Below are 23,778 nucleotides of genomic sequence, written 5' to 3' on the forward strand. Positions count from 1 at the left end.
CGGTTAGGTGTCCGACTTTGGCTCAGGTCATGATCTCATGGTTCGTGGGTTCAAGCCCTGCATCAGGCTTTGTGCTGATGACTCAGAGCCTGGAGCCAGCTTCAGATACTGTCTCCCTCTTTCTCTGTCCTTCCCCCTCTCTCACACACACACACACACACACACACACACACACACACTCTTGCTCGCTCGCTCTCAAAAATAAATATTAAAAAAAAAAGAAATTATTACTTAAAAAATTTTAAGTTTATTTATTTATTTTGAGAGAGAGAGCCCAAGTGGGGGAGATGAGAGAGAAGGACAGACAGAATCCCAAGCAGGCTCTGCGCTACCAGGGCAGAGCTCCACATGGGGCTCGGACTTAACAGACCTTGAGATCATGACCTGAGCCAAGGTCAACTCAGGCGCTTAACTGACTGCCCCACCCAGGCACCCCAAGAAACTACTGATCATCAACTTACAGGATGAGATATTAGTTGGCTAAACAAAGACAGCACACTGTCCCATCCTTCAAGAAGTTCAGTGTCTATTAGGAAAAAAGAGACATGCAAACGATTGTTTTCCAGACCTACCAAGTCATAATAAAAGTACTGCTAGGAACGGGGCTGGCACAGAGAAGGAGTTAACAAACCCTTCTTGGCTCCTTCAGGAAAAGCTTTCTTAAGAAGAAAACTTCTGTTGAACTTACTGTGTTTGCAAACAGACTCTGCCGAGTAGATAAGGGAGAATGGAGTATTCATAGCAAAGGGACTAGCTTGTGTGAGAAGCATGTAAGAATGATCAGCACGGGGCACTCAGGGTCACAGTCGGGGTGGCCTTGGTCCAAATTTGGTGTGTGTACTGGAGTTCATGGGAGATGAGGTGAAAGGATGGGTAGAGGCCAGATGACCAAGATATCTGGATTTTGTACTGAAGGCGAAGGGGTCACTAAAGAGCTGTGACTCAGGGTGGAATGTAATCCAGTTTGCACTGGAAAGATCAAAATTGGTGGCCACGTGGGTGAGGCGAAGGGAATGATTCCTGTTTGAAGATGATTACAGTAGTTCAGAGGGCAGATGAGGGCCTGAATTAAGTCAACAAGGAAGGAATGCATAGGAGGGGTTGTATTCGGAGATCTTCGTAAAGTAGACAGGTTTCATCATGTGGGGGTGCAGGGAAGGGAGGAATTTAACACCTGGGTGAATAATGCTGTGTTCGACCAGAATAGGGCACACAGCAGGAAGAGGAAGCCACGAGTCACTGTCCCCATAGTGACAGCGGTGGAGAAGGAGAATCGAGGGCCTGTCTTGGGCAGTCGATTAGATATTGGTGTCGTTAAATGACACCAAGAGCATGGGAGGAGCAGGTTCTGAAACTCACAATCAACTGGTGAAATCATTTTACTACATATTATCATTATTATATAGAAGAGGAAACTAAAGCTTGGATCTTTTGAGTGATCAAGTATTCCTACTCCAACTGCAGTTCACTTTCCATTACACTGCATTGTTGACCGTGTTGTAATCCATCAGCCAGTCCCATCTGTGAATTCCTGGGCCTAGAGACTTAGTACCATGAGGGCAGAGCTAATTTGAGATCAGACCAGCTCACGGCCTGATTCCAAGAGAAACACAGAATACATTCAATGCTAAAACTAATGAACTTGACCAAGTAATTTTTTAGAATTGGCACAGAAATACAATAATAAGTGGGTGTGTATACACAACTTATTTATGAAAAACAATGTTGGGGTGCCTAGGTGGCTCAGTCAGTTGAGTGTCCGACTTGGGCTCAGGTCGTGATCTCATGGTTCTTGAGTTCAAGCCCCGCGTCAGGCTCTGTGCTGACAGCTCGGAGCCTGGAGCCTGCTTCCGATTCTGTGTCTTCCTCTCTCTCTGCCCCTCCTCATTTGAACTGTGTGTGTCTCTCTCTCTCAAAAATAAATAAAAAATGTTTTAAAAGTTTTAAAAAACAATGTTGAATTTTAGTGACTGATTATTATAAAAATTAGTTATAACCAAAGTAATTCCCAAAATAACCTTTTAATCTCTGTCCCCACTGAATTCCTCAATTTAAAAACCAGTGGATATTTGTACAGATAATGTTACATGGGATTCTTTATTATTTTATAAGAGTTTTTCAACAACTCCTTAAAAGAATTACTAAGCTCACTGAGAGCTATCCATGTAATAACTTATGTATGTTTAAATATAATGTAATGTGTTGAAGAAATTAATATATAAATTACTATAATCTAATAAGTTCAATATTAATACAATTCTAAGACACTATTCATATATGTTCATATATTGCTAATGGCACTTGCACCCAATAAATCTGAGAAATTCTTAATTGATAATTTTCGTTTCTTTTTAATGCCAAAATAGAAACTAAATAGAATAAGTTGGGGTTTTTTTTTAGTTCCAGTGTAGTTAACATACAGTGTTATACATACAATATACTATATGCAATATAGTGTTTCAACAGTTCCATATGCTACTTAGTGCTCATCATGGTAAGTGTACTCTTAACCCCCTTCACCTGTTTCAACCCCTGCCCCTGGCAGCCATGTTTGTTACCTAGTTAAGAGTCTGGTTTTTTGGTTTGTTTGCTATTCTTTTTTCCCCCAATGTTTGTCTTGTGTCTTAAATCCCACATATGAATGAAATCATATGGTATTTGTCTTTTTCTGACTGGCTTATTTCACTTGGCATTTTACTCTCTAGATCCATCCATGTTGTTGCAAATGGGCAAGATTTCATCAATGGAAATTTATACACACACACACACACACACACACACACACACACACACCACTTCTTCTTTACCCATTGGACACTTGGGTGGCTTCCGTAGCTTGGCTATTGTCCATACATAATGCTGCAATCAACATAGGGATGTCCCTATGAATTAGTGAATTAGTCCCTATGAATTGCTATCCCTTTGAATTAGTGTTTTCGTATTCTTCGGGTAAATGCCCAGTAGGGTGGTTCTATTTTTAATTTGTTGAGGAACCTCCATACTGTCTTTCACAGTGGCTGGACCAGTTTGCATTGCCACCAACAATGCATGAGAGTTCCTTTTTCTCCACATTCTTGCCAACACTTGTTTCTGACTTTGTGTATTTTAGCCGTTCTGACGGTTGTGAGGTAATACCTCATTGTGGTTTTGATTTGCATTTCCCTGATGATGAGTGATGTTGAGCATCTTTTCACGTGCCTGATAGCCATCTGGATGACTTCTTTGGAGAAATATCTTTTCAGATATTTCTGCCCATTTTTTAATTGCAGTGTTTTGTGTGTGTGTTAAGTTGTATAGGTTCTTTATATATTTTGCATGTGAACTCTTTTTTACTGGATATTTCATTTGCAAATATCTTTTCCCATTCAGTAGGTTGTCTTTTAGTTTTGCTGGTTGTTACCTTTGCTGTGTAGGAGCTTTTTATTTTTATGTAGTCTCAATGCTTTATTTTTGCTTTTGTTTCCCTTGCCTCAGGAGACATATCTAGAAAGATGTTGCTATGACCAGTGTCAGAGAAATCACTGTTGCTTGTGCCCTCTTCTGGGATTTTTATGGGTTTCACATCTCACATTTAAGTCCTTGACCCACTTTGAGATTTTTATGTGTGCTGTAATGAACCAGTTTCATTCTTTTTCATGTAGCTGTCCAGTTTTCCCAGCATCATTCGTTTTTTTCACCCATGGCATACTCTTTTATCCTTTGTCAAAGATTAATTGACCACAGAATTTTAAGTTTATTTCTGGGCTTCCTGTTCTATTCCATTGATCTATGTGTGTATTTTTGTTCCAGTACCATGCTGTTTTGATTACTACAGCTTCGTAATATAACTTGAAGTCTGGAATTATGCTAGCTCCAGTTTTGTTTTTCTTTTTCAAGATTGCTTTGGCTATTTAGGGTTTTTTTGGTTTCATACAAATTTTAGAATTGTTTTTTCTAATTCTGTGTAAAATGCTGTTGTTATTTTTTATAGGGATTGCACTAAATCTGTAGATTACTTTAGGTAGTATGAACATTTCAACAATATTTGTTCTTCTAGTCCGTGAGCATGGAATCTTCCATTTGTGTTGTCTCCAACTTCTTCTATCAGTTTTATAATTTTCAGAGTATAGGTCTTTCACCTCTTTGGTTGAGTTTATTCCTAGGTTTTTTATTATTTTTGGTACAACTATAAATGGAATTGTTTTCTTAGTTTGTCTTTCTGCTGCTTCATTATTAGTGTATAGAAATGCTATGGATTTCTGTGGATTATTTTGTAACCTGCAACCTAATTGAATTAATTTATCAGTAGTTTTACCAGCCTTGTGGTGGAGTCTTTAGGGGTTTCTAGAAATAGTATTTTGTCATTTGCAAACAATGATAGTTTTACTTCTTCCTTACTTATTTGGATGCCTTTGATTTTTTTGTTGTTGTCTGATTGCTGTGGCTAGGACTTCTAGTACCATGCAGAATAGAAGTGGGGAGAGTGGACATTTTTGTCTTGTTTCTTACCTTAAGGGAAAAGCTCTCAGTTCTTCCCCAGTGAGTATGATGTTAGTATGATGTGGGGTTTTCGTGTAAGACCTTTACTATGTTGAGGTATGTTCTCTCTCACCCTACTTTGTTGAGGGTTTTTTTTTTATCATAAATGGAGGTTGTGCTTTGTCAAATGCTTTTTTCTGCATCTGTTGAAATGATCATATGGTTTTTAACCTTTTTCTTCTTGATGTGATATGTCAAACTGATTCATTTGGAAATATTGAAATACCCTTGCCTCCCGAGAATAAATCCCACGCTGATCATGGTGAATGATTTTTTAAAAATATGTTGCTGGACTTGGTTTTCTAATATTTTTCTGAGTATTTTTGCATCTATGTCATCAGAGATACTGACCTGTGGTTCTCTTTTTTTGTGGTATCTTTATTTGCCTTACGGTTAATGTAGGCCTCATAGAGTAGAATTTGGGAGTGTTCCTTCCTCTTCTATTTTTTTGGAATAGTTTGAGAAGAATAGGTTCTAACTTTGAATGTTTGGTTGAATTCACCTGTGAGGCCATCCAATCCTGAACTTTTGTTTGTTGGGAGTTTTTTGATTAATGATTCAGTTTCATTGCTGGTAATTGGTTGAAGTTTTCTGTTTCTTCCTGCTTGAGCTTTAGTAGGTTATATGTTTCTAGGAATTTACCCATTTCTTACAGGTTATCCAAAGTTTGGCATATGATTTTTCATAACATTCACTTATAATCATTTATATTCTGTGGTGTTGGTTGTTATTTCTCTTCTGTCATTTCTGATTTTGCTTATTTGAGTTCTCTCTCTCTCTCTCTCTCTCTCTCTCTCTCTCTCATGAGTCTGGCTAGAGGTTAATCAATTTTGTTGACCTTTTCAAAGAACCAGCTCCTGGTTTCATTGATCTGTTCTATGGTTTTGTTTTGTTTTTTTAGTTTCTATCCCATTCATCTCTGCTCTTATCTGTATTATCCTTCCTTCTGCTGGTTTCAGGTTTTGTTTGTTCTTTTTCTAGATCCTTTAGCTTTAAGGTTAGGTTGTGTATTTGAGATTTTTCTTGCTTTTGGGGGTAGGTAGTAGTGCTATAAATGTCCCACTTAGAACAGCTTTTTCTGCATTTCAAAGATTTTGGCCCATTATGTCTTCATTTTCATTTTCCTTTTGTTTCCATGTGATTTTTGATTCCTTTGATTTGTTGGTTGAACCATCCATTGTTTAGTAGCATGGAATTTAACATGCATATATTTGTGTGCTTTCCAGGTATTTTCTTGTGGTTGATCTAGTTTCACAGCATTGCAGTCCGAAAAGATGCATGGTATAACTTCAGTATTTTTTAATTTATTGAGACTTGTTTTGTGGCCCAATATGTGATCTCTTCTGGAGAATGTTCCATGTACACTTGAAAAGAATGTGCATTCTGCTGTTTTAGAATGGAATGCTATGTCCATATCTATTAGGCCCATCTGGTCCAGTGTGTCATTCAAAACCACTGTTTTCTTATTGATTTTCTGTTTGGATGATCTGTCCATTGATGTAAGTGGGAGGTTAACATCCCCTACTATTATTGTATTCCTATTGATTATTTCCTTTATTTTTGTCAATAGCGGCTAAATATATTTGGGTGCTCCCATGTGTAGTGCATGAGTACTTACATTTGATATATCTTCTTGTCGGGAAGGACAAAGATTGTCCTCTTTGCTATTACTCGGTGTTCTTCTTTGTCTCTTGTTGGAGTCTTTGTTTTAAAGTCCATTTTGTCCAATATAAGTATTGCTACCCCAAGTTTCTTTTGACATGGATTTGCAAGATGTTTCTCCATTCCCTCACTTTCAATCTGCAGATTTCTTTAGGTCTAAAATGAGTCTCTTGCAGGCAGCATATAGATGGGTCTTGTTTTTTTGTTGTTGTTGTTTCTGTTTTATTTAATCCCTTCTGCCACCCTATGTCTTTTGATTAGAGCATATAGTTCATTAAATACAAAGTAATTATTGATATATATTTTTTATTGCCATTTTGTTACTTGTTTTGTGGTTGTTTCTGTAGATTTTCTCTGATCCTTTCTTCTCTTGCTCTCTCTCTCACGGTTTGCTGGCTTTCCTTAGTGATATACTTGGATTCCTTTATCTTTATCTTTGCGTATCTATTACTGTTTTTTGATTTGTGGTTACTCTTAGGTTTGTTTATAACATCTTCAGCATATAGCAGTCTACATTAAGTTGATGGTTGCTTAAGTTTTAACCCATTTTTTTGTTCCTTTCCCTCTATCTCATGTTTTAGGGATATAGTATCATATTTTACATCCTTTTATTTTGGGAATCCCTTGACTGATTTTTACAGATGTACTTATTTTTACTGATTTTATGTTTCTCACTTTTCCTACTTTTGCTTATGGTCTTTCTTTTCTACTCAAAGAGTCCCCTTTAACATTTCTTGTAGGGCTGGATCAGTGGTCATAAACTCCTTACCTTTTGTTTGTCTGAGAAACTCTTTATCTCTCCTTCTATTCTGAATAATAGCTTTGCTAGATAGAGTATTCTTAGCTGCAGATTTTTCTCCTGTCAGCACTTTGAATATATCATGCCACTCCTTTCTGGATTGCAAAGTTTCTGTTGAAAAAACTGCTGATAGCCTTATGAGGTTTCCCTTATATGTAACTGTCTTTTTTGTTGTTGCTTTTAAGATTTTTTTTATCAGTACTTTTTACCATTTCAATTACTATGTGTCTCAGTGTGGACCTCCTCGTGTTGATTTTGTGAGGCATTTTCTGTGCCTCCTAGACCAGGATATCTGTTTCCTTCCCTAGGTTGGGGAAGTTTTCAGCTATTATTTCTTCAAATACATGTTCTGCCTCCTTTCCTCTCTCCTTCTTTTGGGACCCCTATTATGTAAATATTATTACTCTTGATGGAGTCACTGGGTTCCCTAAGTCTATTCTCATTTTGCAAAATTTTTTTCTCTTATCTGTTCATCTTGATTACTTTCCATTACTCTGTCTTCTAGGTCACTAATTCATTCCTCTGATTCCTATAGCCCGCTGTTTATTCCAACTAGTATATATTTTTAAATTTTATTTATTGTGTTCTTCATCTCTGATTCATTCTCTTTTATCTCTTTGTTAAGGATCTCGCTGAGGTCCGCCACTCTTTTCTAAGTCCAGCGAGTATCTTTATGATCATTACTTTAAATTCTCTATCAGGTATATTATTTATCTCTGTTTTGCTCAGATCTCTTGCTGTAGTGTTGTCCTGTCTTTTTCATTTGGAACATATTCCTCCATCTCTTCCTTTTGTTTCACTCTCTGTATCTGTTTCTGTGTCTTGGGAAAGTCAACTATATCCCCTGTCCTTGAAAGTAACGGCCTTTTGAAAGGGCTTGTAGTGTCCCGTGTTGCCCGGAGCCCGGCGTTTCAGGAGGTGTCTCCTATATGTGTTCCATGTGCCCTGCTGTTGTGCCCTGGCTGCTCTCTCTCTCAGGTCAGCTGTCTGCAGAGGCTCTCTTTGCCTCTTGTGGGAAGTGTTTGGCCCCTGGCTGGCATGAGGCATGCAGTTTTAACAAGGTGCACACCGGGAACCGTGGCTGCATGGACAGGGCACACGGTTTTAACAAAGTATGGCTCGGGCTTCTGCAGGGCCTCCCTTCAGGCGCTGCCCCTGCTGCCGCCGATGCCAGGACCAAGGCCCCACAACATGTGCCCGTCAGGAGACATGGTGTTGGCAAGGCTTGCAATGCTCTTCTGGGGGAGGAGACCCCAGCACTGGGACTAAAGCAAGCAGGACTGGGAAGAGCAGATCCACTGAAGAACAGGTGGGCATGGCTTGGTGTAAGCGAGTGAGGTGGCCAATGGCAGTGTCACGCTTGTTCCCACAGGTGGTTGTGTGTTTATTCTGGGTGGTGGGGTGGGAAATGGAACCTGACAGCCCCTTTGTTCCTGAAGGGGTCTTCCTGGTGATCCCTGCCCCTCTGACGTGCTCTGAGATGGGTAAATAGTGCTCCCTTCCCATTTGCTCCAGGCATTTTTCAAACTGCCACTTCCAGGCTCTATCTCGATGGGCTGCTTGTTGTGCTGTCTCTTTAAGGACAAGGAGTCAGCTTCCTATCTCCCTTTGGTTGTCCCAGAACTGAGTCCTCTGATTTTTAAAATTCCAGGCTTTAAATCCCTCTGGTTGTAAGAACTTACAAAAGTTGGCCCCTCTTGATTTCAAAGTTAAGTGTTGCAGAGATTTTTGTCTTCCCTATACAGGCTCTCCCCACCCTCCCCGACATCGTCGTCGTCTGTTTCTCTCCCCTCTCCACGCTGATGCCTCCCCCGTCCCCTCAGGACAGCGAGTCCCTTTTGTTCCACACCATGCCTCCATCCTTCATACCCTCTCTGATGTGGTCTCTTCTCTACCTTTAAGGGTAGAGTTCGTTCTGGTAGTCTTTGGGTCATTTTCTGGGTTATTTATGCTGCTGTATTATCGAGTTGTATTTGTGGGACCAGGCAAGCCTCCTACTGACTAAGGCAGATTCTTAATGTGTGATCTAAACATTGCCTGTGGTTAGCAAGTATAATTTGTTATTTCAATTAAATATTTCCCAGAAACTTTGGTTTCACACAAACTCAAAACCGTCAATTATTAGGGTGCATTCACATGAACACACTTGTTTATTCCGTATATGAATTTTAAAGATCACTCATCTTTTTGTGTTTTAAGGCATTACTTTTATAGCACAGTCTTTTCAATGTTAGAAAACCACTGGGAATGAAAAGCAATAGAAAAACAGTTCAGATTGTTATGTATTAATTGTATTCCCCATCACCTACATCTGAACGAGCATCTTCCTCCTGCCTGGTTCCACACCATGCAGAGATATTAAATGACATCATAGAAGGAATGACGTCACACTTTCAATATTATGACTTAAGGGTAGGCTTACGCAAAAGGAACAGATGGCTGCAAGAGAGAAAAACCCTTGTTTAAATTAGACTAACACCAGAAGTTGGCTCTGAATTGCGAAATGTAATTAAAACTTTATTTTAAAATACATTTCACAGTTTATATACCCTAGGAAGAGCTTTTTACCATATGAACTTTCCAGCTGCCACCTAGCACAAAAGAGGTTGCATTTTTCATGTAAGGCGGTCCACAGTTCAGGGAATGATGGTATTGAGAAAAGTAAAGATAAATCTCATAGACATGGCAATCCTATTTGTTAAAATGTCACATTTCATGGGAATGGTGTCAGAGTCATGAGAAATTACTTTAGAAAAAAAAAATTACTGGTAGAAGCTTTGGGTGGGTATAATGTACTGGAGAGAATATCTGACCAATGCCTTCTTTGGCCCTGACGTGGGCTGATCTGCCCAAATGTCTGTAAAGAGTACAATTTGGGATACTCCACAAATACCAATTACCAGCATTACTTAATTGCATTTTATTTGGCATTACTCGTGTATATTAAGAAGTTCTACCATGGGGGAGGGGAAGGAAAAAAGAAAAAGTTAGAGAGGGAGAGAGCCAAACCATAAGAGACTCTCAGAAACAGAATAAACTGAGGGTTGACGGGGGGGTAGGAGGGCGGGGAGGGTGGGTGATGGGCACTGAGGAGGGCACCTGTTGGGATGAGCCCTGGGTGTTGTATGGGGACTGATTTGACAATAAATTTCGTATTTAAAAAAAAGTTCTGCTACATTTCAATCTGTCAAACATTTGTCTGCACTTTGTTTTTTTCTTATTGAATAGGTCCTGCAATGAAAAGAAATCCATGGTAAACAATAACAGGGGAGGAATGCAAGGGTTAGAAGTAGTTTTTCTTAACCCCCTTTGACAGATGAGAAGGACTTGAAGGCTTCAGTGACTTTCTCAAGACCAAGCAAATAAGTGCTGTTGTCAGAACTAGAAATTAAGTCACATGATGCCCGTACCCCGTTTCTCCATTGTCCCATGCATAGAATCTAGAAGAAAATAGATACACGCACACTGATGATGTAGTTACTTGCCGATATCCTCACACAGTGGTAACCTGATATGTGTTCGGTGTTTGTGTTCCTGTGTCAGTGAGTGCTCCCTACAAACCAGTGTAGACTTTTATATAAAATTCAGCCCCAACCATACAAGTTATATACATGTGGCCATAATGACATGCTTTCAAAGCATCTATTTTTTTTTCTTTTTTCTAGCTTTTCTTTCCTGTCATCTGCCACAGAGATAGCAGAAGAAATATCAGAGGACATTAGTAAATTTTAAAAAGGGGTGTGTTATTAGTAAATATTTCCTTTTTAAAAAAACTGTCACTTGCTTGTCAGGCCTCTACTTTGTGGCCTGAACTGTCTCCTTTAATTTTTCACTCCATGGTAGGATCTGAGCCAATATGACTAAATAAGTTCTCTTTACTATAAATAATGTGCACAATGTATATACTATCCAATGTGTGTACTCATTCCTCTCAGGCATGCTCTACTTATGCACATAATGCATGCATATGCATAATGCTAATAATAAACTGTTAAGAAATACAGCATTGTACATGCAGGATTCTAAATGTTATAAACCATTTCATGTGCATAGCATTCCAATTGTTCTTTCTTTAAAATGCCGTACTATTTAAGTATATAAGGATGTTTTGCTCAATTTAAGTTTGCAAAACATTTGCCTGGAATTGTTTTTGAATGGTTTCACGTTAATTCACTAGGATTCCTAGGAATTAAAAGTGTACAGTTCCAAGAATCCCAGATAATTTTTTTGTGGCTTTTCAAAGGCAACCTTAAGGTTAAAAGTCACCATAATTAGAATTCAGTAATCATTTTTTTAAATGTTTATTTGTTATTATTGAGAGACAGAGAGAGACAGAGCATGAGCATGGGAGGGGCAGAGAGAGAGGGAGACACAGAATCCGAAGCAGGCTCCAGGCTCTGAGCTGTCAGCACAGAGCCCGATGTGGGGCTCGAACTCACAAACCACGAGATCGTGACCTGAGCCGAAGTCGGACGCTTAACCGACTGAGCCACCCAGGTGCCCCATAATTCAGTAATCGTTTTGAAGACAGAGAATATGTTGTTCCCTGCTACTTTCCACTGTCTGGTACATGGTAATGAGGCGCTCAATAAATATTTGTTGAGTGAATGAATAAATGAATGAATGCAGTAATATCTACCCTCTTACTTCATCTAATTAAGTGCATGAAAAAATATATCAAAATTGTAACCTATAAAGAGGTGAATCTGGCATGAATAATCAGAGGTACGAAGAATAAAATGTGTTATTAGCCCATTCCCTGAGCTCTCCATTTCCTTTCAGAACCCTGGGGTCAAATTCTTCTACCTTCCACAGGGAGCAATTTTCAGAGAGAGGTGGGCTATTTTCCTACACTTGATTATTATTGTGCCCCTAATCAAACTCTGGGCCCTGGATTTCCATCAAAGTTCTGTGGTTTGTTAGATAGATAACCAAGTAGAGTAGAAAAATGATAGAGGCATAGCACCTGTCTTTTGCCCTCCCCGGGACTCAAACTTTAATCAGTAAATAGTTAGTACCCAAATGCCTTCCGGCCATATTGCTTTACCCAACTTTCACTGGTAATGAAAGAATGGTGTTGTCACAAAAATACCTACAGCTACTCTATAGTACATTAAGGACAAAATTTCCTTGGAGATGAATTGCAGAGAGACTATCCATGGGGTATCCTCTTTAATCACATACACCAAATATTAGACCAGGGGCAGACACAGGGCTGTGATTACATGCCAACTGGAAATGTAGATAGAGTTTCAACAGGGAGTAAAATTATACTAAATGATTAAAAGGCATAAAGCCTTTGTGGATTAACAACCCAAACAGGAACACTTAGGTGCTGGTGTTATTTTCCAATAACTGTTGACTTTGGGTGACTATAACTGTCAAGGACAGCCCCCTGCAGTGTTCCCTAGGGCTAAATTCACAGCAGTCCATAGGCGCATCCACAGACCCATATTTCTTAAAGAGAACAGATGGTTAGGGGAGGGCCTAGACACCGAAGCAGATTTATCTTGTCAGGTTGTTATCTCCAGGTAAATGACCGTAAGCAGGTCACAAATGGTCACATGACAACAATGTGGTTCAGAGGTGTCCTGAGGTGTCTGCCATTCATTAACTCTTCCCTCTCAGGGTCCCAACTGCTCCTTTTGGATAGGTAGATAACAGTTTTGCTATTGTTGTTGTGTTGTGTTGTATTGTGTGTGTGTGTGTGTGTGTGTGTGTGTGTAAGCATACATTTTAAGATAAAATGCCTTATGCATGAATGCTAGTGAAGATTATATTCCTTCCAAATATTTCACTGCTTTAACGTGATTGTGTCCATGCTGGAATATTTTATCTTGAATTCTGAAATGATAGAAGTCTTACCTCTAAGGGGATAAATGCACCAATTTTACGCGTGGTCAAGGCTGAGCGCCAGTCCTGGGGGAGACCCCCGTGTTCTAAAAGCAGCCACAGGGCAGAGCCAGCGCCTTTACTGGTTACCTGGCAATCAGAACAGCCGGTGGGTTCAGAACCGTCTCTTTTATGCCTAAAATGGCATGGTGGGAGAAAGGAATGATTCTGTGTTTTGTTCCGTTTTGTTTTCCTGGGAGGCCTTGTTTTCAGAATGCTCTTCTTTTTTTGTATGTTGTCCGTGCATTTTGTTGCAGGAAATACATGCTCTTTTGTGATTTGTCCCCATTATGAAAGCTGCCCTTTCAGTACAGATCAGATTGCGTGCACAGCCCAGCAGACCTCAGAGAGTCTGTGAAAGGCTGACCTAGTCAAACGTCAGCCTGGCAACTGTCTTGCTGTGAACACCCACATCAGAAAGCTAAAGTTGCCGGCATCTGCCTCCCTGATTATTTTTTTTTTCTGTTACTTTATTCCGTTTGTTTTTCTAAATGCACTACTTTTTCTGAAGCCATTTTGCCCAGTTGACTCTCACTGAAATATTCCTACTTGTATGTATTTCAGGCACTGGAACCCTGCATAGTCCCTAATATAGGTACAGAATGGGTGGCTGTTTGAGAAATGGTCTCAGGATTTTCTAGGATGCTCTGAATCTGTCTGATGCCAGGCCAACCTCTCAGTTCCATCCTGAGCTATTCTAGAGGGAGGCACTGGGATGGCAACCCCTGAAAATCAGATAATGTACCTTTGTTAGTTAAAAAAATACATACATATATATATATATATATATATATATATATATATATATATATATATATGTGTGTGTGTGTGTGTGTGTGTGTATATATATATATATACACACATATATGTACATATATATGTTGTTTGATTTTATGAGCAAAATTATCCTACTGTCCTAGGAGTTAAGATTTATTTCACAATTTCCAACAAAAGCTAACTTTCTACTAGGGACAAGCATAATTTTCTAACTTACCTACATATCTAACTATAGAGAGAATTAGAAAGATTCTTCTTTACGAATCACCATAAGGCGGTTCAAATAGTATGGTGGACTAAATGTTCAGAGAAAGCCTCTCCAGCATAGTGCATGTAAAATACTGAATATAATGAAAGGGGAAAAATAATCATATTTTTAAATGCTTGATTAGCCTGGTGGGGAAGTAAAAGACTTTCTCATGGTGCAGGAACAACAAGGGAGCAAAGAAACTGAGAGGTAAGGGGAGACCTAGAGTGTTCATTTGCCTGGCAGGTGGGGGAGAGGGGTAGGTTAATGGACCAAAGGGAGACAGAGCCCAGCCTGGATAAGGCAGGAAGTAAATTGGAGAACACAGTTCCCATCAGTACATAAAGGGAGGGCTCCCTCACCCCAGACACTACCCATGTGGGCAGAATAGGTAAAAACCTGGTTCACAGAGGGAGTCTTTGGTGATATGCCTTTCCCAGTATTGTCTTCTGGTGAAAGGGAAGCAGAGTGAGAAAAAATGTCTCCAGTGAGAATCCATAACCACAAGCCCACACTCACTGAGTTTAGGGGACAGAATTCATAGAACCTGTGTGGTTCGAAACTCTTCAAGTCAAAAGTTTAAGCAGTCACACACATAAAAAAAATACTGTATGACTTGAATGAGGTACCTGGAGTCATCAGATTCATAGAATGGTAGGTGCCATGGCCAGTGGGGAGGAGAAGTGGGGAGTTGTTGTTCAATGGGTACAGAGTTTCAGTTTTGCAAGATGAAAAGAGTTCTGGAGATTGGTTGCACAACACCGTTGAACTTTATACCTCAAAATGGGCACAATGGTAAATTTTATACTATGAGCATGTTGCCATAAATAAACATTTTTTTTTATTTACAAAAATTGAGTCTAAAGTAGAACCAGATTGGCAATGCCCCCTAACTGCCTATAAGAAACGAATAAAGCAAACAAACAAACAAATGGGAAAAAAAACCTTCTAACCTAGGACTCATAATAATTTCCAAGGAATCGAAGATCACAATAACATTTTTTTAATATGAGAAAATAACCTCACATGAATAAAAGCCAGAAGAACCAACAAACTATAAAATCAGGCCTTAGAAATTAGATTTATTGATTACAAGCTAAATATGGTATGTTTAATATTTTTTAAATTTTTTTAATGTTTATTTTTATTTTTGAGAGAGACAGAGATAGAATGCGAGTGGGTTAGGGGCAGAGAGACAGGGAGACACAGAATCCGAAGCAGGCTCCAGTCTCTGAACTGTCAGCACAGAGCCCGACGCGGGGCTCGAACTCACGAGCTGTGAGATCATGACCTGAGCTGAAGTCAGACACTCAACTGACTGAGCCACCCAGGCGCCCCTATATGTTTAATATTTTTTAAAGATTTAATTGTAAACATATTGAAGGAAAAAGAAATTATCAGAATTAACCAAGCAGATGTAAAAAGTAAACAAACAGAACTTATAGAATTTTTTTTGAAAAGACTACGGTTGTAAGTTTTATGTTCTTATTTTAAGTTTATTTATTTATTTTGAGAGAGAGAGAGAGAGAACAAGCTGGGAAGGGGCAGAGAGAGGGAGAGACAGAATCCCAAGCGGGCTCTGCACTGTCAGTGCAGAGCCTGATGTGGGGCTCGAACTCATGAATCGTGAGATCATGATCTGAGCCAAGATCAAGGGTGAGACCCTTAACCGAGTGAGCCACCCAGGTACCCCTATTCTTAATACTGTAAACCAAATTGATAGGCTAGGCAACAGATTGATTTTGCTGGAGAGGGAAGTAGTAAATAGGAAGATAGAACTTTAAGAAAAATAGTTCAAATATGCAAATGGATGGAAATATGAAGGAGATGTTAAGAGACCTGCAGAACACGTAATAAGATCCTACATATATCAAATTGGAGTTTATGATGCAAATAACCAAGAAGATACAGATAGAGTGATATTCAAAGAGACGATGGCTAAAGTTTTCCAGAAACAATGAAAACTACATTTTCATATCCAGGAATCCCAAGCATACGCCATAAAAAGGATTTCACACTGAGATAGATCATAGTGCAAATACAGACTACCAGAAACAGGTTAAAAACAGAAAGAAAAAGGCACGTTACTTCAAAGGAAGCATAATTAGATTCAGCCGACTTATGAACGGCAGTACCATATTTCAGTTGAAAATGGAATATCTTTAAAGGGCTTAGAAAAAATAACTTGTAATTAGAATTGTATATTTTAATTAATTATGATAAATTGCCTTTTCTATTTGATTACCTCTTATGAATGAAGGAATGAAGGCATTCTCAGATACCTATATGCTAAGTTTTTATTACCAAAACAGATACACATCAAAGGATCTTCAAATGATTTACCTTAGGAAATTCAAGGATAAAGACCTGAGATGTAAGAGCAAATGGTGAGCAAAAAAATTGCCAGCAGAAAGGCAAATCTAAATATACAGTGACCATCAATATGTCTTATGATAGTAAAATCATGTCTAATCACTGGGATTAGAAAAAGAAAATAGACACACATTCTGGAAAAAAAAAACAGTATAAAACTTAGATGGTAGATGATTGAAACTGAAGGGTTCTAGGGTCTTTGTCTTACCAGGAAGGTTGGTAAGAAATTTATTATATTTAAAATTTGATATGTTACATTTGATACATGTTACATTTTCTATCATAACCACTGATAGGATAGAAATAGTATCTATACCTTCCAAAGTATTAAAGGGGAAAGATAAAATAAGGAGGTGAAAAAAATCAGTAAAAGAAATCAAGAAAGAATGACATTAACTATGACAAAAAGAAAAGGTGGGGTAAACATTTTAGTAAACATGGTCAATGTATGTAAACTGAATTTTTCATATAAAAGAAGAGACTGGGTAAAATCCCAAACCCAGCCACATGCCCCTTATGTAAAACACATCTAAATTATAAAACTAATACAGAAAGATCAGTATAGTCGCACTAGCATCAGATAAAACAGCCTTTCAAACAAAAAGCGTTACTCAAATTACTAGAGATAAAGCAGTTCAATATACATTGAAATACATTTCAATTCACCAGGAAGGTAAAAAAACTTGTGACAGCATAGCTTCAAAATACACACACACACGTGCGCGCACACACACGCAATCAGAAGCAAAAAATCCACTGTAATAGATTTTAACATACTGCTTTTTGTAATCAATCAGTTGGGCAGTCACAAAATCAGTAGGAATATACAATATTTGAACATAGTTAATTTAATAACTGTAGTCTAAAGGACCTATAGAGAGCATAATCGTAGCCTGATACAAATGTTTTCAAGAACCTAAGAAATATTTATGAAATTTAAAATATATCTTGCTCGTTTGCATGACATACTTCACATTGTTTGATGAGTATTAAAGATTCATCTTTCTTGATTAGAGACACTACATATGTTCTGTATCATCCAAGGTAACATGATCAAATACATTATTTTAAATTCGCATGAACCTACCCTAGATCTCATGGCACATGGTAGAGTGAAGATTCAAAAGCAGGTGTCTCTGGGTCCAAAGAGTCTCTTCTTCATACTATGGTGCACTATGTCTACGACGGGGATCTAGAAGCATCCCTGTATTTTATCAGTATGACCAGAAGAGTTTGAAAATAGCCACGTATAGGGGCGCCTGGGTGGCTCAGTCGGTTAAGCGTCCGACTTCAGCTCAGGTCAGGATCTCGCGGTCGTAAGTTCGAGCCCCGCGTCGGGCTCTGGGCTGATGGCTCAGAGCCTGGAGCCTGCTTCCGATTCTGTGTCTCCCTCTCTCTCTGCCCCTCCCCCGTTCATGCTCTGTCTCTCTCCGTCTCAAAAATAAATAAACGTTAAAAAAAAAATTAAAAAAAAATTAAAAAAAAGAGAAAATAGCCATGTATGTACTGTTCTTGATACTAACCCAGTTGCCAGGAAAATTGCCTTTACCTTGATGTTCTCAGTCCCTCCATTAATATTGGCTTCTCTATTCTGCCACAGCTATAACTTACTTTTCTCAGCACAGGCTTTTATAATATTTCTATTAAGTAGAAGCATTGTTTCAGTACATTCTGTAGGACTGTGAGTTTATTAAATAGCTGAATGCCAGGTGTGATTATGAGAATTTACCAGTCTGTTGATACGGCTTTATTCCACTATACAAGATAGAAGTAATTGTAATGTATTATTAGTCTCATTTGTACTGTGTTACTTCCTTAATCAATTTAATTCGTTAATCAAAGGCTAATGTCTAGCCTTTGCAACACTGTCAGGCCTTTTCATAAAACAAACTGTAGTCAACACCTGTTCAGATAGTCATTTATTCTGCTTGCTCCTACACATCTAATATAATGTATTGGGGGTTGAGGGGTGGACTCCAAAAAGATCTGTCCATGTTTTAACCCCTGCACCTCTGAAAATGATCCTCTTTGGGAAAAGAGTCTTTGCCGTTGTGATGAAGCGAAGGGTCTCAGGATGAGATCATTCCGGATTATCTGGGTAGACACTAAATCTAACGATGTGTCCTTCTAAGAAATGAAGAGAAGACACAGACAGATAGGAGGAAGCCATGTGAAGAAAGAGGCAGAAACTGAAGTTATACGGCCGCAAGCCAAGAATGTCTGGAACAACCCGACAATGGAAGGAAGAAGGAAGGTAGATTTTTCCCCTAGAGGAAATTTTTCCCCTCCAGGGAAAGCCCTGGAGGCTTTGAACAAGTACAGTCCCACCAGCACCTTCATCTCAGAGTCTGGCCCCCAGAACTGTGAGAAAGAAATTTCTGTATTTTAAGTCACCCAGTGTCTCCTAATTTGTGATAGCAGCTGTAGGAAACTAAGAATACTGCCAGACAATTCATTATACCTATTACTATCATGTTTTCTAATTGCATTTGCAAAATTCAGAGGATTCAAACCACCAGTCACAACAGCAAACTTGAATGTTTACATTTATGGTTTTCTTCTCAGGGTGAAACCATTCACTTTCCCTTCCTTCTATATTTGCAGAGAAATTTATCCCCCAGCTGACAAATACTGAGCATGTACAATTGGCACCTACTGTAATATCAGAGACAACGTGCATAGAGACAGTTATTATGAAGAGCTGGGGAGGACTCAGTAAATTAAAAGGAATTATTTACACAAAATACCTAGGACACTAACAGACCCAGAGTCGGGACACAAAAATGGCAGCAACGACTTTTATTGGTGTCCGTTGTAAAACATTACAAATACTATCATCCGGGTAGTTAGTGGTTTTCTCTAGGTGATTAGTATTTCATTAATCTGACGATACTATTTATTTGATCATCCATAATCATCTGGTGCCTTGGGACTTATTTGGAGATAGTCTGCTTACCTATCAATGTGGGACATAACCGTTTTGGAGACGTCTACACCTGCTTCTTGCAACACTCGGATAATCTGAAATGGTGCGCTTGGATTCCTTCCAGGATGAATAATAACAGGACAGCCGAGCTGAGCCTGAGCATGAGCTGTTGCCTGAAGAACCTTCTTCTCACTCTCTGCCAGAGGCCAGGAGCAACCGATTTCTCCAATGACCCCACACTTGATGCTAGTTCCATCAGCTCCATGGAGAATTTCATTAATGAGGACATCAGTAAGCTAAGGAAGAGTGGGAAAGAAGATACTTTACAGATTGTGGAATTTATCAACCCATAGTCACCACAGTGTGGGAATGAAATTTAATCATTTCGTCATTCGTGCTCTCAAAAATCTGCTTGCCATCCATTCAGCGAATACTGGCCAATGAGAAAGGCCAAGTCTCAAATTCCACAAGTCATTCTAAATCAAAGACTCAATAATATCTTACTGTGATTATTTCACAAGAAATTTGGGGCTTTAGAAAGCGATAGGGGAAAAGATGTGACTTCATGCAAGTACATTCAGATGAGAAAAAAAACAAACAAAGTGTAATTTAACCTGAGGAACATCTAGAGCGTAAAAAGACTGCCCTTGAACATACGTCCACTGTATTAACTGATTCTTTAGTCCTCCCTTATTTATGCAGCCCTTGGTCCCATACAGCATAGGAAATTCACAGCACATGATATTAATATCATATTTTTTGGTTCATATGTATATTTACTACTAAGAGTGGTTGGAAGAATGTATGGTAGCTGACTTCAGGATAGTCTTCAAATAATAGACATATAAAAAGGTAAAGGGCTGATTGGAAAATAAAGCAAATAAAGCTTTGAAATATGAAGATTTTAATAATTGACTGATTCTTTGCAAACACTATGGGTGACATTTCTTGCCTATCAAGCAGATAATGGAAGACACATACAAATGAATACAGTATGTGTAAACACATTAAGTTACTATCACAGAAAGAGAGCACACGTATATGCAAAAAAGACTTGTGGTTAATTCTTTCTTTTTATCTCTGAAAGATTTACTTCCTTCTGCCCATTCTTGCCTCAGATCATATGATAACAAAAACAGGAATGGATTTTCTTCCACCACCCCTCCTGTTTTGTAAAAGAAGGAAACATATTCGCAAATGCGCCAAGTCTCTGCCTGCCAAGTTTCACCCTGCAGTGAATTTTTATTGCTGGTTATTATAAAATCCAACAAGAAAATCGAGGTTACATAACTGAAGTTGATAATGGAAAAATGAGGTTTACAAACAGACTGTGGCACCACCACTGAGCACAGACACAATACATACAAATCTAAGTGTTCACACTTTGGGTTTTCCAGTGACCAGTGGGTTAAGAGCTCCTTCCTTCACACTTTTTTTCTTCACGAAATGAAATGTTCCTAATTTGGGTCCCAACTGGCAGATGCCTTTGCTAGCTAGCAAACTTCTGTAGCATGCCCAGCTACCTCTGAGTCAGTGACATTCTCCAAATGTAGGTGACACACAGGGGTAATCCGACGTCTGGAGTTCTGGCTTTTCTGAGTTTACGTGCAAACATTGCTGAACAACTTGAGGCTTCTTACCTGTTCCACTGACATGGCTCTGGTGTCTGGAGAGTGAGTTGCGTCCACATAAAATCCAGCTCCAGATATGATATGGACGCCGGTCTCTTCGGCAAGCCACTTCAAAGTCTTCACGTCTCGGCTGATGCCAACAGTAGTGTTCTCGACCAAAGCCCCTCCACCGTTGGCTTTAAAATACAACAGTTCTTCCCTGATGGCTTCCGTCTCCTGATTCAGCTGAAGATTCTCCTTATGGGAATAAGGGTTCTTTTGAATCCAAAATAAATTTTTCATCATAATAGGTTCTTCGGAGGTAGCTTTGTAACGTGGAGGAGGTGGGTAGTAACAGCAGTCAAAGGTCATTGTCAAATGTTCGTGGGTCAGAGTGCGGCCCAGTTTGCCTGGCTCTACCAGGCCCAAAACAGTTTGGACCTTCCCACTTAAGGAGGACATTTCTGATGATACCAGGAGATGCTCTGAAAAGAGTGTTTTCTGGAAAAAAAAGAAAACCATAATCAGAAAATTTAACACACACATAAATTCTGTCCATAGGGGATGGGAGGCTGTGAATGTATACCCATGTAAGAAAGAGAATCAATGAGACTAGAGATATGGTCCCATTTATCACCCTGCCAAAGCCAGAGTCAGTATCTAGTAAATTGTGTAAGTTCACTGCAGCCTTAAGTGACATGCATGGTGTTAAATGTCCCCCGGCCACTTCCACTGGGACTCCTCTGCCTGATTTAATCCCATCCTCATCTATTGAAAATATTTCTTGGTGTTCAGCTCACATATTCCTTTTGCTTAATTTCATCTCATTAGTCACAGGTACACACTCTTGGTCAATTCAACAGTAATCTCCATCTAAAAAAACTCATAACCAGTAAGTTTTATCCAAACCAGCCTTGTCTCCGAACTTTTTGTCATTTTTTTCAGATAAATTAAATATATACTGAGGCTTCTGATCATCACTAGCCATTACTACTCATTCACTATCCACATGAATCTACTATCAGACTCCTGTTGATGGTCCATCATGTGCCAGAAATTGGATATACAAATATGCATAAGATAAAACTCTCTGACCTTGATGATTTCACAGACTGCCCCCAACCGCCGCCAAAAAAAAAAAAAAAAAAAAAAAAAAAGAAACTGGGGGGAAAACACCTAGGTTCAATAATAAAAAAAAAAAAACAAGAATAAAAACCTCTTCGCTCTAGAAGTTTTATTGTGTCTAGGGCACATAGAAACATTTCAAAAATCATTAAAAGCAAAAATCCTTTGTTATAATGAAAGCAACTATAATTTATTGAAGCTGAAATTTGCCATCCCTCAAAAGAGTAAATACCTCTCCACTTATCCTATTTACTTTCATTTGTAACACATACTAAGGATTCACCAAGTTTCCATCACTGACAGCAAAAACCACAGTTCCGTATGTTCCCTAAATGAAGGGATTCTCTTGGAAAGAAGAAGGCACGACTGAAAGTGTGAAGACAAACACCTCCATGGCCAAGAGCGAAACCCCTGCCAGAAACAGTGGTCTACACAGACCGCCAGCCACACACATTTGGAGGATGGTGACAAATGGACTGGGAACCAGGTAAAAGAAAATGCCTTTGAAGCTCTCAAGCTGTTTCTTTAAAAGACATTCTGAAATCATTTCCCCCCACCCTCCACATCCCTGCCCCTTTATCACTTTTCTTATCTATAAATTAGAATTATCTATAAATTTGTCACTTTTCTTATCTATAAATTAGGAAATCAATGCATATTTCCTAGGCTATCCTAAGGATTCGATGAAATGAGATACCACAGGTTAAAAAAGACCTGTAGACATGGTTGGCACAGCACGTGGCCAACAAGCAGTGGCTTTGCGATGCTGGTTCTAGGAACTATTAGGTAGTCCCTAGGTTCTTTTTTTCCAAGTCTTTGGTTAGAGAGGAGATCATTTGGGGGAACAATGGGTAGAGGACAATTCGCAGTGGGTGTAGTACGTTCAAGAGACACGGTGAAAAGAGACCAGCGTGGGAGAAGAGGGAGCAGCGAGCTAAAGGCAGCTTTATATCAAGCCATTGGAGCTGAGGGGTTTGATATATATTGGCCTATAATGTGTAAATAATTGATTTCGAGTGTTTGGCAGAGAACTATAGGATGTGTGGCTAGCATGGCCATTCGTTTTCGTTAGGTAGCACTCTTCTGCAAGCCAAACTTCTAACCTCTAAATAATTCACATGGTGACAGAAGCTAGCTGCCAGTCACTGCACAGGGCAATCATTTTCATCGATGATGTCTAGGACCCCACTGTTCAATGCCTTATTCCCTGTTACTGAATGCAAGGAATACATAGCTAGTTCTTTCTGTTGACAAAATCACAGTTCCACTAATGATCGATTTCATTTTCCATAAGGCTTAATTTGTTCTTTCCTTTCTTCTGACGGTCGGAGGCCAGAAACTTGGATAAACTGATAAAACACCGTCAATGTCTTTGTGTGTCGACTATACTTCGGTTTTTTTAAAAACATGGGGAGGGGGAGAAACCACTATCACTTCTACTAGAAAAGTACCACACAGCATGGTTAATTGATACGGATTTGAAAGAGCAATGTTAGTAAGTTTCAAGCTCGCAACCTGTGAATCTGTGAAAAAAAAAAATCACTTAAGAAATGTCATCTCTCGTGGGAAATTCCTCAGGCAGAACTAGTTGGTGCTTCCTATGATCACAATGTAACCCATGCTTAAAGGATAAGAAATGACTAAAGAACAAACCAGAGCTGCCACTGCTCTAGGCTGGAATGTGTCTTTTAGTGGGATAAAATACGTATGTGGCAGTCATGATTCCCATGAGGCTAGAAAGCCCTCTCCTACGAACATTCAGCCTGAAAGTCGTTCTCTTCTCAAGGTAGAGACAAGGGGCTACCACTGGCCTTCCGCCATAGAGAGAAGAGTTCACAGATTAAGGAGG

The 23,778-nt window shown here is 39.1% G+C and overlaps 1 protein-coding gene across 4 annotated transcripts in view; it reads right to left on the bottom strand.

The window, feature by feature from the left end:
- PTER (phosphotriesterase related) overlaps positions 1-23,778 on the bottom strand; it is a 71,180-nt gene that overhangs the window by 12,745 nt on the left and 34,657 nt on the right. For all 4 annotated transcript variants that reach the window (XM_058681816.1, XM_058681814.1, XM_058681815.1 and 1 more), the window contains 2 exons: positions 20,835-21,305; positions 19,225-19,490 (listed from right to left, as the gene is read on the bottom strand). In XM_058681816.1, coding sequence (XP_058537799.1) covers positions 19,225-19,490; positions 20,835-21,266 — 698 coding nt within the window. In that variant the 5' untranslated portion in view covers positions 21,267-21,305. The remainder of the gene's footprint in view (positions 1-19,224; positions 19,491-20,834; positions 21,306-23,778) is intronic.

The sequence above is a fragment of the Neofelis nebulosa genome, chromosome 8 (genome assembly GCF_028018385.1).
Source record: "Neofelis nebulosa isolate mNeoNeb1 chromosome 8, mNeoNeb1.pri, whole genome shotgun sequence".
NCBI classification, from domain to species: Eukaryota; Metazoa; Chordata; class Mammalia; order Carnivora; family Felidae; genus Neofelis; species Neofelis nebulosa.